General features: G+C 38.5%; 1 protein-coding gene across 8 annotated transcripts; it reads right to left on the bottom strand.

The window, feature by feature from the left end:
* Nucleotides 1-207: 207 nt before the first annotated feature.
* On the bottom strand, nt 208-17,266 carry LOC104593780 (Reticulon family protein). Of its 8 annotated transcripts, none has more exons than XR_016076434.1 (7): nt 16,891-17,266; nt 16,289-16,455; nt 4,584-4,764; nt 4,311-4,452; nt 3,861-3,930; nt 1,357-1,502; nt 208-632 (listed from the first exon to the last, which is right to left on the bottom strand). XR_016076434.1 is itself a non-coding variant. In XM_010253775.3 (7 exons), exons 2-6 carry the CDS (start codon nt 16,446-16,448, stop codon nt 1,376-1,378), a joined length of 723 nt encoding a protein of 240 aa, XP_010252077.1. In that variant the 5' UTR covers nt 16,449-16,455; nt 16,891-17,266; the 3' UTR covers nt 208-632; nt 1,357-1,375. The 8 variants fall into 8 exon arrangements, 4 of the variants coding, with proteins under 4 accessions (XP_010252077.1, XP_010252078.1, XP_010252079.1 ...); XR_016076435.1 differs by having other exon boundaries at nt 208-623; XM_010253775.3 differs by having other exon boundaries at nt 1,357-1,542; nt 4,311-4,455.
* Nucleotides 17,267-18,342: the final 1,076 nt, after the last annotated feature.

The following is an 18,342-nucleotide window of genomic DNA, read 5'->3' as shown; positions in this document are numbered from 1 at the left end:
TACCCGAATAAATAACTTACTGAAAAGCAAAACTGGGCCTCAATGAAACAGAATGGTGGAATATAATTTATTCAGCCAACCCCATACATTTGGATCTAGCAAAATAAAAACCCCACATATTTGGGGAGTCCGGATCTCCTGCCGACAAACGTGTTTTCTGGCTAATTAATTTTGGGTAACATTGGAAATGTTGGTCTTCCACTAAAATGAGAAACAGTTCATGAGGAATTCACAGGTGTAAGATCAATACAATATGGATCAATACATACATTGTATCGATCTATATAATAGGATTTGTTAAATCCTCATTTACCCAATCTATCACAATACATATTTGATAATTTTAACATATTTCGTAATACATATTTGACCGATACATTGGATTCAGGTGGAGTGGCAAGTGGCACTAAATTTTGACCATTCCACCTATGCCACATGGCAATCACATAGGAAGCCGATACGTCACACCGCGCATCGAATGTATCATATTTGATATTTCAAACCTCGGGCAAGTAGCAGGAAAGTTCATAATCCCACAGGTGGGCTAAGAAAGAAACGAAACTTCAGGCAAGCCTAATAGGCTCAATGGCTCATACAATCTCCATTCTCGCACCAAAACAACTCTGCATCAGCTGTAGAAACCAAGTGAACAAAAAGAATCTTCAATAAAACTAAAACGATCGAAAACAACCAAAGCCTGGAATTTTAGTTAGAATGCAACATTCCTAAAGACTTCTTGCCATGAAATGCAGCAGCAGAAACATCCTGATGAGGAAGAGAATTTAATAGAAGTAAAGGAGCTGTTCTCCATTGTGATAGGAATTGTGGCCTAAACAATTTCAGATCATGAGAATTGTGGTCTTTTAAAAAAGAAAATATAGTTATCTATAACCATGTGACCTCGTGGAAGTTGAACTCTTAGCTCTTCCTCTTTGCCAGCCTAAGGGTACTCCAAATAATATGTACTTCCTGAACTAACGAGTTATAAAGAAGTTAACGAGGGATGAATTATTTCCTTTTCAAAATGGTATACATATTACTAGAATTGAAGAGCCATCACGTAAAGAAGCACCTCTAATGACAATAGACAACCTAGTGATACTATTGTCATCCTCGTATCCCTAGTACTAGCAGCAGAAAATGATTATTATATGGTGAAGCGCAAGGTGTCATGACAATCTAGTGATCTGTACAAGATGTTTTAACATACTACAACAGAACATGTGATTTTACCTTAAAGTGACAAATCTTGATTATTTCATGTAATGGATTGTTTATAGAAATTTTCATGCATAAGATTTTTTTTTTAATACAGACGGTAAATCTTGGAGGATGTACTATAACCAAAGAACTTACCCATGCCTTATGTGGGGATTTACGTATCTTTCTCCTTCGTTAAATTCCGTGGGAATCTGCTAACAATATTTTCATCCACTACTCTATAATGCTTTGAAAACTTTTGGTGGACCACTCCAGCATATTTATCCACATGATCTTCATATCTGTTGTATAAGACAGGCACAGTGATTGAAATGATAGTTCCTGTCATTCAAAAATAGCACAATTGTACATAAGCTCAAAGTTCTTAGTAGAACATGAAGTGTTTTTCTGTGGATGTAAAGTGTTTCATCCACGATTGATGTGGATAATTTTTCACTGTTCAAGCTGTGGATTTTAGCAACTGCAAAGTGATCAAGGCATAAGGCATTGCAAACCAAATGCTGCCTCATGCAACATTAATGCACATTAGTGGTGCATCTGCATGTCGGCATCTCACAAATTACAATTGCTTGAAATCTCCTCAAATGAAAGTCACATCTACATCATGAGGAAGTGCAGAGGCACATGCATGCAAACAATTTCTTGAGAATGCAGTTTGTTTTTTCAAAACCAGTCATTGCAAACTATCTCATCTAGGAAATATTTAGTATTACAGAAAATTTCTGCTAGTTCAGTTTCTTTCCCTTTCTTCCATCCACCCAAGCTAACTAGACCATGGACTCCGATCCTAACCCCTTGCCTCATTTCTAGGAATGATCAAAGTCAAAACCAATCTGACCCAGAAGGCCCTGCCCATATGGCTGTGAACTTTCACTCTAGCCTAAGCTTGCACTAGGCCCAGACATAGTACAGACTGGGCCTGGACATTAAACCTCAAGGCCCAATAGGCCCAATCCATCCTCAAATGCCCCATATGCTATATATATATCATATATTTCAGCTATTATATACGTGAAGGAATTCTAGTATTATGTGTCTTTTATTTAACTTTTCCCTCACTTGTTTCCCTTATTATACATACATCACATTTTTTTTCAATAGGTTACATATATCATATAAGTTGTATATTTTACATATACATTATACATAACTAAATAGCACATTTTCATTTTTATAATCAAATTTAAATGCTTGGCATGGTTTGAACTAGCAGTTGGTGACCTTCCGTTTATAGTCAAATGCACTATCACCAAGTTGTGGGCATTATTACTGACAAACTTTGAACATAAGGCTCAGTTTGGGAAGAGTGCAAATACAAATATGTTCAGCGCAAAACCCTGTATACAGTATTTCTAAACCTTGTATTTGCACTCTTTCCAAACTGAGCCTTAGGCTCAGTAAAAAACAATATCTACAAATACAAATATGTAGAGTGCAAAACCTTGTATTTTGTATTACTTTGTCATGTATTTGTATTCTACATATTTGTATTTGTACTCTTTCCAAACTGAGCCTAATGCGAATCTGAACCAGATACAAATTTTGCTCCAGTTCAGTTTTGCATCCATTTGCTTGTGACTATGATTTGCACTTCTACCCATTGCAAAATTTGCACTTTTTGTCTCATTTGCACTATTTGGCAGTGCAAATTTTGCATCTAAAAAATTGATGTGAATTTTGCACCACCTCCACCTACTTTGATTTCTCATATAGCATGTACCACATCATCTTGCTTCCCACCTTACTCCTCTAAATAAATGGCCTTCATCTCGCATTATCTTTCACATAAAGTGGGGACCAGTGGACCACATCATTTTACTTCTCACAAACAAGCAACAAGAAGACAAAATCAAGTCTGAAGCAAAAGTAGACCAGAATTTGCACCAAGTCCATTTGCATTTCCTTCCATTTATATTAGTGCAAATGAAATTTGCACTGCAAACAAACTGAGCCTACAAAGAAGAAACAAAGTAAAGAAGGTGAACTCAACAGCCACACACAGTCTGGCCTGGGCCTGGGGCAGAACGGGCTTTACCAGATGTCTAGACCCAGGATGGAGCAGAACCCAGGTGACCATCTGGTCCTTTGTATCCCTATCAAAGCCTAGTCCTGGTCCATTATCAGTCCTACTACAGTGAACAACGTTTATGACAGCATTAGCAACTAAGAAGTTGCATGGATACTTGGTCGGTTTTTAGCATTGTGTTTTTCATAAAATGGGTCCTATTGTTTTCAATAACCAGTTTTTTTTTCTGAAAGAACACTTGTTGCATAAAAATGTTAGCATTGAGTGACTTGATTGTTTTACACAAATTTCAAAGCCACATTAGCATCCTGTGAGGAAAAAAATATTGCTTTTGTTTTTTGGAAGCTATATATTTCTCAGCTTCAAAAAAGGCAAAAAAAAGGGGATCTTTTTCACAATGATACCAAAACCATTCAAAAGAGGGAAGAGAAGGCATTAGTGGACAGGTCTCTCATTTTTTCTGACGTTGCTTTTCCACAAAAGTAAAGAAAACTGACCTATTACAGTTCCTGAGCACCTCCTAATATGTCAAGAAAATAACCAATCTATCAAGGTTAAAGATACATTATTTACTAAAATTTTTTTTGATGCATCAAAGAATGGATGGGCTTACCAATATACACTAGAGTGAAGAATGAGAAGAAGCCACCGATCACAGACAAGAGCCACAAACAAACCACCACCTGTCAGATATAAAAAGGTATTTCTTAGTATTTTTCCTAATGCAATGGCAAATCCTTTTAAAAGACATGTTGAGGATTCTGCAGCATAGGGTGCCAAGGATAAGGGTAAACCAATAGCAAACTGGTTCATTTATTTTTCTCGAAAATAAGTATAGTCAAAATCTTCCTAGAACTCCCTATCCCTGACATCTTTCAGGTTAAATGAATCATCACCTCTTCATTGGGCCATCTTTTGGCATCTATTAGATGGGAAGCCTAGAATAGTAATCCCATTTCCCTAAAAAAAAAACACTATGTATGCTCATCTTCTGTCAGTAGAGCATTCTTATGCCTACCAATACATCGATATTCCTCCACTCTAAATGGTTGATCATCATTACCTTAAAAAAAAGTCTGAAGTCTTTCCCGAGAGTGATATCATGTGCCATGAGCAACACATTATTAATTTTAACACGGAATGAAGCAGCAGCATTGTTGACCATTTCCTCTGACAAGACCAGCTCTGGTAATGGTTGAAGTTGTCTTCTCAAGAGAGACAGAGACAGAGAAAGAGAGAGAGAGAACTCTAAGTCCAAAAGAAAAGAGAGAAAGGAATATATTCTTTGGGGTGAAACAATAAGAAAAAACCAGGATGTGGAGTAAAACTGCCTTACTTGTTTCTTAGAACAGCAAAGTTTGCACGAAGAAACTGGATTACAATTAAGATCAGGAAGATGTCTGAACAAATTGACAAAAATGACAATCCTGATTGCTCAAATAGGAGCCATGCAACCGTAGAAACAATGATGACACCAAATGAAACATGCCGTCGTTTCCATAAGATGACATCAGCAGCTAAAAGAGAAAAAATATGGTTATGCAAAACAAAACCAAATTAAAAGATAAAAAGCAAAAAAAAGCACAGAAATTAAAATTTCTATTTTCTTTGTGTGCTTTCTCCATTAGCATGTGACATCCAAAGCTATTGATGTGATTTTATTGAGCAGTAGATGTGTGTGGAAGCAGTTGTTCATATTTGAATATATGAAAAGTAAAAACAATCTACAAAAAAACAGAAGAAAAAAAATGATATAGACATAATTGAATAGAGAAAAGGGAGCAACCTAACCAAAGACACACATGATAGATAGATTCCAAATGAAACGGTAAGCAGAAAAGTGAAGCAACATTTTCACATCCTTGGCCAATGGAAAAAGGATCACATTATCCCAAACCTTCTTTTAAAATCAAAATTAAATCACTGATAAACGCAACAAGAAGGCCCACCATGCTATCACTTGTCAACCAATGGCTAAGCACACTGACACCTTTGTTTGCTCAGTGTAAACTATAGCATGAAAGCAATAAGAAGTAGAGAAAAGAAATTGTTTCCATGCAGAACTTAAGTCAAGGGAGAAATGTCATTCAAGAGGTTTCAGAACCTGGTACTTCTAGAATACTGGATTTTTTTCCATGTGCATCTACTTGAGAAAGTGAAGAACAATAGAACCTGGAGAAGAGAAAAGAGTTTGAAGAATCAGAGTTTGGTAAATATTACAAAAAAAATTTCTCATCTAAAAGGTGGCCTTAGGGGGATGGTCCATGCAAGAAATTTAAAGGGTTTATAAGAGCAAGGTAATAAAAGGTAATCTCCAATCTGTTAAAGTAATCAAGTGTGGTTGGATAAAGATAACACAAAATGTCTTTCTGAATCTTCAGAAACTGCAACTGGCAGTGGTAGTGAAGGGTGTTTGGTTATAAATAACAATTTAAAGAATGCTCAAGTGAATGGTGACATTAGCAACACCAGCCATGTTATATAGTCTGAGATTATCTCACAAGAATAGATTGGGGAAGAAATTTCTGCTAAGTTGAATTGTGGAACAAAACCTGTTGTAGAGAACTTGATTGAACTGAATATAGATAGTGATGAGAATTCAGAAAGTTCGGCAACAGAGATTTGGAGGAAGAACCTGGTGAAGATGAGGGATCCATATACAGTGTAGAGATAGATAAGGATGTCAATATTGGCAAGGTAGTTGAAAAAAGAGATTGAGGTGCAAAAGAAATTGGGTTTATTCTTTCTAGTGCATATTTTGCTAAATTTTAACATCATGAATTTTTTTTTTTTTTGGAAAAGGTAAAGTAATATTTATTGAGAATGAAATACACACTGGAGGCTGAGATCAATCCAAAACAGGCTGACTGATCTAAACAGCGATTACACAAGCCATCAAGACAAGGAAAAAAATACATCTGATACACTACAGTTTCTAAAATCTGCCGTCACAGACAACCAAGAAATCAATTTGCCCACTAACTTCTGGGTTAGGTCCTCCAGACTTAGAAACATGTTGCTGAACACCCTTCTATTCCTCTCGGTCCAGATACACCACATTACAGCACTAGGAATCATTTTCCATAAAGTCTTCTTTTTCTTGCTCCAGCCCACAATATGCCAGCAGCATAACAGCTCTTTTACTGACCTCAGCATCACCCAACAAACCTTCAAGGACTTGAGGAGGTGGTTCCACAACTGAGCCAAGAACAGACAGTGTAAACACAGATGATCAGTAGATTCAGCACTGCACCCACATAAGCTGCAAGACTGGTCCAAAATCTGAATTCCCCTGCTTACAAGGTTCTCCTTGGAAAGGCATTTGTTAAGAGCCATAGTCCAAACAAGGAAACTGGCTTTAGTCGGACTGATAGGATTCCACACTTGCTGAACTGGGATATCAGGAACACCCCTCCTACCAATCCTAGCCGCCAAAGATTTAACAGAGAATATCCCGTCAGGATTCCACTTCCAATGCCATTTATCCTCTGTACTAAAGTCCATCTCTTGATGCTGTAGACAGGTCAAAATATTCACTGCCTCATCCACCTCCCAATCAAAGAGATTTCTACGGAAAGCAGGAATCCAAAGAACAGAATCACCAGATATACTATAGCATCAGCAACTGAGGCCTCTTGGTCTGAAGCACAGTGGAAGATGAGGGGGAAGAATTCAGCAAGAGGAACATCTGAGCACCAAGGGTCCTTCCAGAATTTGATCCTATTACCATTACCAGCCCTGACTGAGATCCCCCTGGCCAACTCTGGAAAATGCTTCATTATCCCCTTCCACAGAGAGTTACCCCAGTTAGGAGGGGGGTCCCTAGATCTCCAATTTCCCCAGCTCACACCATATTTGCTAGTTATGAGAGATCTCCACCAAGCATCAGATTCCACAGAAAATCTCCAAATCCATTTACATAGGAGAGCAGAGTTAAAATATTTCAGTTTCCTTATACCTAACCCCCCTTCAGATTTGGGAAGACAGACTTATTCCCAACTCACCAAGTGCACCTTTTTCTCCTCCCAGCCTCTCCAAAGGAAATTCCGTTGAAGCTTTTCAATCTGATTTGCCACCTTCTTAGGAATAGAGAAAAGAGATAGGAAGTAGGTAGGCAAATTGGAGAGAGTACTCTTAATTAGAGTCACCCTCCCCCCAAAAGAAAGGTATTTGGCCTTCCAAGAAGCCAGCTTCCTTTCCAATCTCTCAATAACTGGGCCCCAAATAGCAGAGGAACCACCATTCACCCCAAGCAGGAGTCCCAAATATTTGACCGGGAGAGATTCAATCTGACAAGCCAGAATACCAACACACTCAGCTAAATTGGAAACAAGTCCAACTGGGATAATTTGGCTCTTATTCCAATTTAACTTTCAAGCCTGTAATCACTTCAAACCGAGAGAGAATCCCAAGAATTAGCTCCACCTGAGAGGGGGAAGCATCCACAAAACATACTATATCATCTACAAATTGAAGAATGTTCACCTTCTCTCCCCCTGGCACCATTGAAAAAGCTTCCCAATCCCCTGACTCAGCAGCCTTCTTGCAAAAAAGAGTGAGAATCTCCATTACACAAAGAAATAACAGAGGAGATAGAGGGTCTCCCTGCCTAAGACCCCTGGAACTATCAAAAGAACCTGCAGACTGTCCGTTTACCAAGACTAAGAACTTTGGGGAAGTAATACATACTTTCATCCAATTCCTCCATTTCTGCCCAAAATTCATCTAAAGAAGCACAAGGTCTACACATCTCCAGTTAACATGATCGTAGGCCTTCTCAATATCAAGTTTACAAATCAAACCCGGAGAGTCTTCTTTTTTCCTGGAATGAATGAGCTCATTGGCAATAAGAACTGAATCTAGCATTTGTCTACCCGGAATAAAAGCACTTTGGTTATTTGAGATAACCCAAACAAGAACTGATTTCAATCTTTCTGCAAGGACTTTAGATAAGATTTCGTAGAAGCTATGCAACAGACTAATTGGCCTAAAATCCTTAATATTCACAGCACCTTCAGTCTTTGGAATGAGGGTTATAAAGGTAGTGTTCAGACTTCTCTACAATGAACCCCTCTCAAAAAAGTCCTGGAAAACATTCAATATATCCTGTCTCACCACGTCCCAGCATTTAATGTAAAAGAGATTTGTAAGACCATCAGGCCCTGGAGACTTTTCATCAGCCAACAACTTGATAGCTTCTTTAATTTCCTCCTCAGAAAAAGGTCTCTCAATGAAAGAAGACTGCTCATCACTCAGCTGGTTAAAAGAAAGAGATCTTGAAAAAGGTCTGAATGCCCAAGATTCCTTATACAACTTCTTGTAAAAGCTAGTTGCCACTAGCTTCATATCAGACTCAGTGATACCTACCCTGCCCTCTCCCTCCAGCCTGGTAATTACAGAAGCTCTAGCTTTGGCATTTGCCATTTTGTGAAAATAACGAGTATTCCCATCCCCCTCTTTCAGCCACGCCACTTTGGCTCTTTGTCTCCATTTAATTTCTTTTGCCACTGCAAATTTGTCAAACTTCAACTTAGCCTGAAATCTTTTTAATCTGAACTCCTCAGTAATAGGACCTAATTCTTCAGTTGTGTCAATCTCCTTTATGGTACTCGGTAGAGCCTTCTTCTCAGTATCTAGATTCAAACTTTTCTCCACTTTCCAAATCTTTAGCTTTGCTTTAATGGCTCCCAATTTCTTTGCTAAAATGAATGAACTGGTACCTCTCACCTGCATATCCTCCCAAATAGACTTCAACAACGGAACTAGAGAGTCATCCTCAAACCAAGCATTCTCTAATTTGAATGGAACTTTTGTTCTCTCTTTAACACCACAAACCAGTTGAATGGGAATATGGTCTGACACTGGCTTTGGAAGGGAAATCTGGTTAAACACCGGAAAAATATCCTCCTAGTTAGAAGTAACTAGAAACCTACCCAGCCTCACTAGGGTAGGAAGGTCTTGATTGTTGGTCCAAGTATACCTATTGCCATGAAGGGGTAAATCTTGAAGCTCAAATCTATTAATAAAATCAGCAAATTGCACCACTTCCCTTGATCTTCTTCCCCCCGAGCTTCTCTCCTCCCCAGAAAGAGTGGCATTAAAGTCCCCACCAATAACCCACGGGCAATCCAGACTTCCCCTGGCCACTGCCAACTCCTCCCAAAACTCCTCCCTCCGACTTCGGTCATTAGGACCATACACATTAGTAATCTGACACACATTGCCATCTACAAGTTTCAAGACGAGAAATTGAAAAAAGTCCAATCTAATGAGAGATCAAGCTGCAAACAGTCGGGTCCCACATACTCAGTAACCCCCCTACACTATGCCAACTTCAACCTCCACCTAACCTCCCCCTCCCCCCAGATACTCCTAACCACTCCGACCTCCACAGATTCCAATTTAGTTTCTTGAATAAATACCACTTTTGAACCTGAACTTTTCAGAGAGTCACGAACTACCAGCCTCCTTCTCCCCGACCCCAGCCCCCTAACATTCCAAGATAATATCTTAAGCTCCATAACAAACTAGGAACAACAGAACACTTGGCACTTAAGCCTTTCTCCCCCCCCCCCCTCCCCTCACTCCTACCAACTTTATCATTAAGGTTCTAAGTCAAGCGTAGCAATTCTCTACTTTTTTTAGATTTATTGCCTCCCTTCTTTACTACAGCTTTCCCCCTGGTCATACTCTTTCTTTTCTCTACCCCAACCAAGTACTTAATTGTTTCCTCTTCCAAGCCTTCTAGCGAGATCCCCATAAACTTTCCCCATCCCATCAACTTAGAAGAAACCCATGACGAATCAGAAACACTTTCAAACTGCTCCCCTACCTGGTTCGACTGATCCACTAACAGATTGTTATTCTTCTGAGACTGCCCAACCGTGACAGCAAACCTATCCATAACACAGAGTTTGCTACCTCCCACCTATGACCCAACACCCTCAAGAATACCTTCACCACCTGCAATTTGAGAATCTACAGCCACCATCACTATCGGATCCACCTCCATCAACTCCTCTTCCTCTCTTTGCACCGCTAGTTGGTTGGACTTTAGATAAGTCTCGCCTGCCAGAGCAGACGCTTGGGAAGGCCGAGATTTCACAACCCCAACGCCGGGATCTGAAACTCCCTCTCCGCCCTTCTCCTCCCTACCAGCAGCAATCCCCCTTCTTCCTCTCCGCCCTTTAACATCATGAATTTATACAAAAAAAGGTTTAAAAGATTGCCTTTATTATTTAATATCATTTTATAGGAAAAAATATAAAACAAAAGTGGCATTCATAGTGAACATTAACTGTTCATTTATGTTGAATAAGCAGGGGAAAAGAAAAATGTCACATAGAAGTGTTCCAACACATTATCCAACACCGGCACTTCATCCATTTAGGAGAGTCCATGCAAAACTAGTATTGGCCCTTTTTCTTGACATCACTACATGCATTACATTTTTTCTTTAGTTTTCTTTTAAAAAATCTGGCAGAGGGAAGGTTAAACATGGTTTAATGTATAAAATAAGGGGTTATGGGATTAGCCTTAAAAAAAAAAAAAGAAAAAAAAAGCATTTTGGCACCCTATTGAATACTGATACAATACACCCAATACGAGGCATATTGAGTCTATACAACCCTGATGAAATCCATAAATTCCATAGTTTTTTGCTTATATTTGAATGATCAAACATATTTTGTTCTATTTCAAAAAACAAAGTTCTATTTTTAATCTGTAAATGAATGATAAATGAACAGTGTGACACAGCAAGATGGTTTAATCATTTATAAAGCTTCTTATACATCATATAAAATGCACTTTTTTATAATTTTCTTGGTTTTATGTAATAATGTAATATATACTTAGAAAACAAGAAATTGAGGCTTACACAACATATCTGTGTTTTCAAAGGCCCTAAATGTGCAACAAACAGGTGATCAAAGAAATAAAAAGGTGACAACAAACAGCCTGTCCAGGTGACATCATCATCAAAATCATCCAAGCCTGTCCCAACTATATGGGGTCATCTACATGAATCCTGTTGGCCTTGGTGTACCTTGAGTAAAAGAGGTGTTCTTTATGGGAAGGCTATCACCATGCAGTCCGCTGGTGCATTTGGGAGGAGCGCAACAAAAGAATCTTTGAAGATAAGTATTCTTCCTTGGATGAGTTAAAAGGAAGGGCTCTTTCAAATTGATTCCTGGGTGAAGGTTTCTAGTATGTTCAGAGACATTTCAATGGGAGACTTAGAAAAAAACTTGGGGCTGGTTCTGAGTTCTTCAAGTTTTGAAAGAATTCACCCAGCTCCTGTGGACCACAGACCCCCTACTGACTTCATTCTCCAGTTTGATGACAGTTGTCTAAGCAGACTTAACCACAAAGGTCAGGCAGGAATAGGTGGCAGAATTCTCACCTCCTTAGGCACTCAAGTCTGGGCCTATAGTGGACCCAATAGAGGAGGCTGAAGCTGTTGAAGCCAAGGTGCAGGCCTTTCTGGTGGGGTTGAGGTGCGAAAAATCCCTCAATATTTCTTCAGTGGTGGTGGAATGAGATTCAAAGGTGGTAATTAGTTAGATGCTAAACCACCAGGAGGGGCCTTGGAGATTCTCTCATCAGCTCAATGAAACCAGGGTTATCCAATCACAGCTACACTGTGTATTCAGGTGGATTCCAAGAAATTTGAACTCAGTAGCAGATGCTCTTGCTAAATCCGGGGTGGGAAGGGACTTTTATACAGAAATATAGAGCTTCCACTTTAATGGGTAGGGAAGGTTTTTGGTTTTTGTTTATTTTGAGTGTTACTGAAAAGATATATCTCTTTTACATCCTGTATATCCTTCCCCTATTTTGTTAATGAAAGTTACCCTTTTCTCAAAAAAACTACATGAATCCTGTTTCACCATTCCATTCTGTTTAATGCCAATATACATTGTTAAATTATGAGCACTTAAGTCATTTCTTGCTATTTTGATCCATGTCCTTTTTGGTCTGCCCCTAGCCCTTCTAGCCACTTCAACTTGTAACTAATCACTTTTTCTTACAGGTGTTGTAGGTGATCTTCTATGCACATGATTGAACTGTCTAGGTCTACTTTCCCTTATTGTATCACCTATTGGAGCTACACCTAGCTTCCTTTGAATGACTTCATTTCTGACCCTATCCTTTCTAGTGTTTCCACTCGTCCATCACAATATATGCACTTCTGCCACTCATGTTTTTGGGCATGTTTCTTTATGGAGCTACACCTAGTTTCATTTGAATGACTTCATTTCTGACCCTATCCTTTCTAAAGTTTCCTCTCATCCATCACAATATATGCATTTCTGCCACTCATTTTTTGGATATGTTTCTTGACTGCCCAACAGTCTACTCCATACAGCATTGTTGGCCTTGCAACCTTCTTTTTTATCAGCAACTCAAAATTGATTCATTAGATTAAAAAAGCATATAGAACAAGAAGTTGTGGGCAGAAAACAAGAATCCCAAAATAAATTATCCCACTAATTACAAACAGACCAGAGCATAGATTGTTTTTGAATTCCTTGTTTCGCTAGACCATCAGCTATGCTATTAGCTGATCTCCTACTCCCCCTTATTTGAATCAACATGTCTTTAGATATCTGCTTGAAGCACCTGAGCCCATTCCTTAGCTTCCACATTACTCCTTCCCCCTTCTTCAGTCAATTCACAACATTTTTTGAATCCCCTTCAATAATCAGCCTGGGAATCCCCATTTCTTTAGCTTTTTCTACTCCATATACTGCTGCCATCAGTTCTGATCTCACCACATCACCATGTTGAACAAGACCTGAGTACATGGCTAAAATATTTCCATTTGCTTCCCTTATTACCCCACCAATACCGGATGGGCCAGGATTTCCCAAACAGCTGCCATCAAAATTTAATTTCCATCCACCCAACAGGTGAGCTGGAGGAGACCAAACCTCATGTACTAGAGGTCTTCTAAATGCAATGTTAGCAATTGTTCCCCATGATCTGGAGAAATCTTCAACCTTAAAATCAGCAAACAGCTTTTAAGGTTTTAAACCAATGTGCCACCCTTAAAGTTATCACTTTGGTCACAGTTTCTTTGCTTCTTTCCTTCTCATAAAAAATCATTAGATTTCTTTCTTCCCAATTTGTCCAAGCCACTGCTGCTCTAGTCCATCTTCCCATAATCCTGCCTCTTCTTTTAAAACGCCTGAAAATGTGAGAACTAAAGAAGCCTTCCAGATTGTCAAGGGGAATCCAACTACAGCCAAACAGAGAGGAAAACCACTCCCAAATATAGTTAGCAAAAGGATAGGAGATTAAAAGATGAAAGGCAGTCTCACCATGCAGCTTACATAAGGAGCACCAATTTGGTCCTTTCCTTTGAAGCTGATTACAGGTATTAATGGAGCCATGGAACATTTCCCAACAGAAAAGCACCAACTTTAGGAGGAATCATAGTTTTCAAGGCACCAAGGCAAGGCTAGGCGACAGGGGGGCTCCTTGTCGCCTAGTCAGACACCTAGGCAACGCCTAGGCAATGGATTTTTTTTTAAGCAAAACCATATATCCTAGAGTAGTTCCCTAGGATCCATAACCATCTTTCCTTGATAATTATTCATAATTTTCATAAGAGAAGTATAAATTTCATGTTTAAGTCTAGAAAAATCAACATTTTATGAGAAGAAAAAGAAGGAAAGAAAATTCAAAAAATATAGGGGTTGAGCCCCTACTTTTGTTATAGGAAAACAAGAAAAGAAAAGGTGGAAGAAGAAGAAGAAGATGTGGAAGAAGAAAATGTGTTAATTAGACAAAATTTTAAGTTCTTCCCTTGCTTATTGGTTCAGGTTTTGAAATCTTTGAGGGTTCAATCAAGGATCAAAATTTCGATATGTTACGCCCCGTATCAAGCATATTGTATTGTATCTTTGGGGTCCCGATATACCTGTTTATAGGTGTTTTCGGGAACCCATTATATTTAAAAATGAAATTGAAAACCGATAAAATAATAAAAGAATAGGGGGAGTATCATTATAAGTACCAATACACCTCCGCTGATGCACAGAGGTGTATCGATACTTTGAACCATGGGTTCAATACAACAGCAATGCTTGTGTTGATTAAACCCTAGCAAATAAGAAAATAATAAAAAAGAAATTGATATATAAACACATAAAATGAATATTCTAGTTTAATAATGTCTATTTCATAATTATAATGTCAAAAAATTAAAAATATAAAAGTATTTTATAACACAGTACACAAACTGCTTGGCAATTGGGTGAGGCGAGCCTCCAAGGGTGCCTTGTCACCTAGGCGTCACCTTGATACCTATGAGAGGGATGGGCTGAAACCAAATCTCCTTGACAGGGAAAGAAAGAGAGGAGGTAACAACAAGAGAATTCAAAAAGGATTTGCAAGAGAAGGACCTTGACTGATTGAGTACCCACACTCTAGAATCTAAACCACCATCCCCCAAGACCACTGAATTCAACAAGTTAACCAAAACAGAGACACTGGAAAATTCAGATTCTCTCAGATTTCTAGTAAGACCCAGATTCCAACTCAGGTTTGAAAGGGAAGAGGGTGAACTGATAAAATCACTAATAGGTTTTCCCTTGAGACTAGAAAGAGAAAAGAGGGAAGGGAAAACCCCAAAATCTAAGTTTCTTTAAATAAGTTCAGTTCTAATCCTATCATTTCTAGTTTCCCTGCTCTACATCTCAACTTTCACATTTTTGCCCCACTCATTTTTTGAACATGTTTCTTGGCTGCACAACAATCTACTCCCTGTCATGGAATATCAAACCAAAGTAACAAAAGAGGTTACATTGAGATATCTTGGTCACCAATCCTAAGTGTATCCTGATTTTGTTTCCTATTATTATCAATTTTACATTGCACATATTCAATTTTAGCTCTATATTTTAAAACATCTTGTTTCTAAGCCATTTATCATTTTGTCCATCAATCTAATTTTAGATTTAATCGCTCTCTAGTTTCATCAATTAATACTACATGTTGGAATACAACACTTTCCATTGTAAAAATTTATAAATTACATAAATATTTATGTATAACCCTATATAATTATAAGTTATGACATTATTGATTATAAAGTAGATCCTTATTGTGTCCTAGCCCAGAAGGCTTGTAAGCCTGCTGTCCAGGCCCAGATCTGCCTTAGGGTTAAGTTGGCCATGCACCTGAGGGCCAGTAGCCACCGAAACTGTGCCAGATACCACTTATATCCTGTGTTTTGCACAGACTAGCTTGGTAAATCTCCAGTCCTACTTTGGCATGCTAGTTTGGGTCTCATTATAAGACCATATAGATTCCCATATATACTTTGGTTTCAAATATTTTTGCTTCAGACAGAAAATAGAAAGTCGTGCACCTGTCCTAGTAGAATGAAAAATGGACATCAAGTTGGGTTTGTTTTCCATTGGCATGCTCTTCTTTTATCTTTTCAACAAATATTTACAGGGCTACCAAAATGCTTTCAAGACATATGATAATAAGCATTCTGACAATAATGCATATTGGTCACCATAACTTATTTCTTCCTATTAATTTAAACTTAAATAAAATCATAGCAAGATTGGGGGAGTGACAGAGGGGTACCAACTACAGAGTTAAAAAGAAGACTTCTTGAAAAGGACCACCATCACCCTGCCAACCCACACTTAGACGCCCCTTTAAAGATTGAATTTATGTCCTTTTATCCCCTTCGAAACTCTTTGTTCTATTACTTGGCTTTTTCTGTTAATTTTGGATCTCAGAAAATGCCTGTGGAATGCAGCTATAAGATAATAATGCAACATTGTCCAAAAGTTAAAAGCACAAAAACAGGGCAGAATGTTTACTCCACCCGGTGAAAATCAGAAATGAAAGTCACAACCAGGTCATTAACCTTTTTTATCACCATGTGCTTCATTTTAGTTTGCAATAGCATGTATCCTCATACCAGGGGAAAACAAGATTAAAATATCACTTCATAAACAAATAAGCAGTAAGCAGGTAAAAGTATTGGAATTTAACCAAAAAGCTAGACCATACCTTTACCTCCTCCAATTATCTGGTGAATTGTCCTTTGGCGATCAAATAATCGATATCCTGAGTTGGTTGAGAAAGAACAGCAATGATTAGATAAGTTCTCCTTCCTCCCATCTCCATTAGCTTCAAGGCTACACAAATCTTGTGAACTATCCATATCCATCAATTCACTGCCAAATAAATATGAACCAATAATTATTGGGCTTCAATTTGAAGAGCAAAATCCCAAAGATCTCGAAATAAATCCTTCCAGGTCAATTTCCGGAACAACTGAATTGGTCAAATAGTTCTAGTTGATACAATATACACAGGGGGAAAAATGAACATGGGGCATGTTTGACAGCCACATGGAATAAAACATCCTGCTCTGATATTAATTAGCATTTCAAACTATAAGACTATCATCCAAAACAGAATCATCAGTCATCACCAAACCCCAAAGAAAAAATGTTTAATCACCAAAGAAAAAGAAATAAAAAGAGAAAAACAAGATCACGACAAAATATAAATCTCGGATCAAAACCGATTTCTAGTCCATAATGAGCGACTTTAGAAGCATTGAGCACCGCTTTTGATAGTTGAACCGAATTACAGTCGAAACTGACCTGATTAGGTACTTAGGTTGAAGCTTCTAATAAACCATTGTTCTGCTTCACTTTCTCTCTTCGAATGCGAAAGCAGGCGAGCGACAAGAGAGGGAGAATGAGTTGTGAAATGTTAAGATTCTTCTCCCAAAAAGAATCTGAACTGAACAAAAAAAAAAAGTAGGAGCGGGAATTTGGGAGATCAGCCAAAGCCAAGAGCCGCAGATAACACCAAACAATTCAATACACGTAAGAATCTAGCCTGTAACAAACAACTCCAAACGGCCAAACCCTTGCCAGTTACAAAAGGAAAGAACCAGGGGAATGATCAGGAGCGTAATCAAGGGGAGAGTGATTAGGGCACATCTCGTTTTTGATAAACTGAGCACATACTAGTGAAAAGACAAAGAAACCATAGTTCGTTGCTTACAATAGAATAGGAGTCAAAATAATGGGATATTTTTGTCTTTTAACAGATGTAATGAGCAGGGACGTGCAGCGTGTCCCCATTGAGTCATTGCCACATCAGCCAAAAAAAAGCAAAAATATATTCTTTAAACATTTTTTTGGTCAAAATTCAAAAATAAATTGTGATGGCCATGGTTCGAAGCCACAAGCCTCTGGGCTTTTCCCGTTTCTCAATGGAAAGATTTATTTGGGAAAAAGCTCCCGTCCATAAAAGAGGCAACAGCTTGAATTTGGGCTTTTTCAGAAAGCTTTAAAATAAAGTTTATATATATTTGAATGTGTAAATGGGGCCTACCAATGGTATGTGGGGCCGATCCATATGCATGTCCACCAATGGCATGTGGGCCCCACATACATGTCCACACATGGACCCCACATGTATGTCCACTAATGGTATGTTGGGCCTACCTTGTAAAATGTACGTGAGCCCCACTACATGTCCATCAATGGTATGTAGGGCCCACCTTGAAAAATATACCTAGGCCCCACATAAATGTCCACACATGGACCCCACATGCATGTTCACCAATGGTATGTCGAACCCACCTTGTAAAATATATATGGGCCCCACATACATCTCCACACATGGACTCTAATGCATGCCCACCGATGGTATGTTGGACCCACCTTATAAAATGTATGTGAGCCCTACGTATATGTCCACCAATGATATATAGGGCCCACATTAGAAAAATACTTACCAAACAGGCACCAAGTCTTCCCCATGAATTGGATAAGAAAGATCTGGAATTCTTCCTTGGCCACTCTTCTTGAATTTAACTTTTTGTTTTGCTCTTAGTCTTCCCCCTTGACCACTCGGGCAAACGCCCAGCTAATTCTCCAACTTTGTTTTTGTGTTGAAGGGTGAAATGAAGATGGTTTTATTTCCAAAAACAAATCATGCTTTTTAAAAAACCAAAATTATGTTTTCTAAATGCAAGGCTGTTCATACCAGTTAAGCTTATGGGTTTGGGGGATGGGCTACCCCATGCCCATGGAGGTAAA

Source organism: Nelumbo nucifera, chromosome 5 (assembly GCF_055504915.1).
Source record: "Nelumbo nucifera cultivar China Antique chromosome 5, China Antique-T2T, whole genome shotgun sequence".
NCBI classification, from domain to species: Eukaryota; Viridiplantae; Streptophyta; class Magnoliopsida; order Proteales; family Nelumbonaceae; genus Nelumbo; species Nelumbo nucifera.
This window is presented reverse-complemented; position numbering and strand designations above follow the sequence as displayed.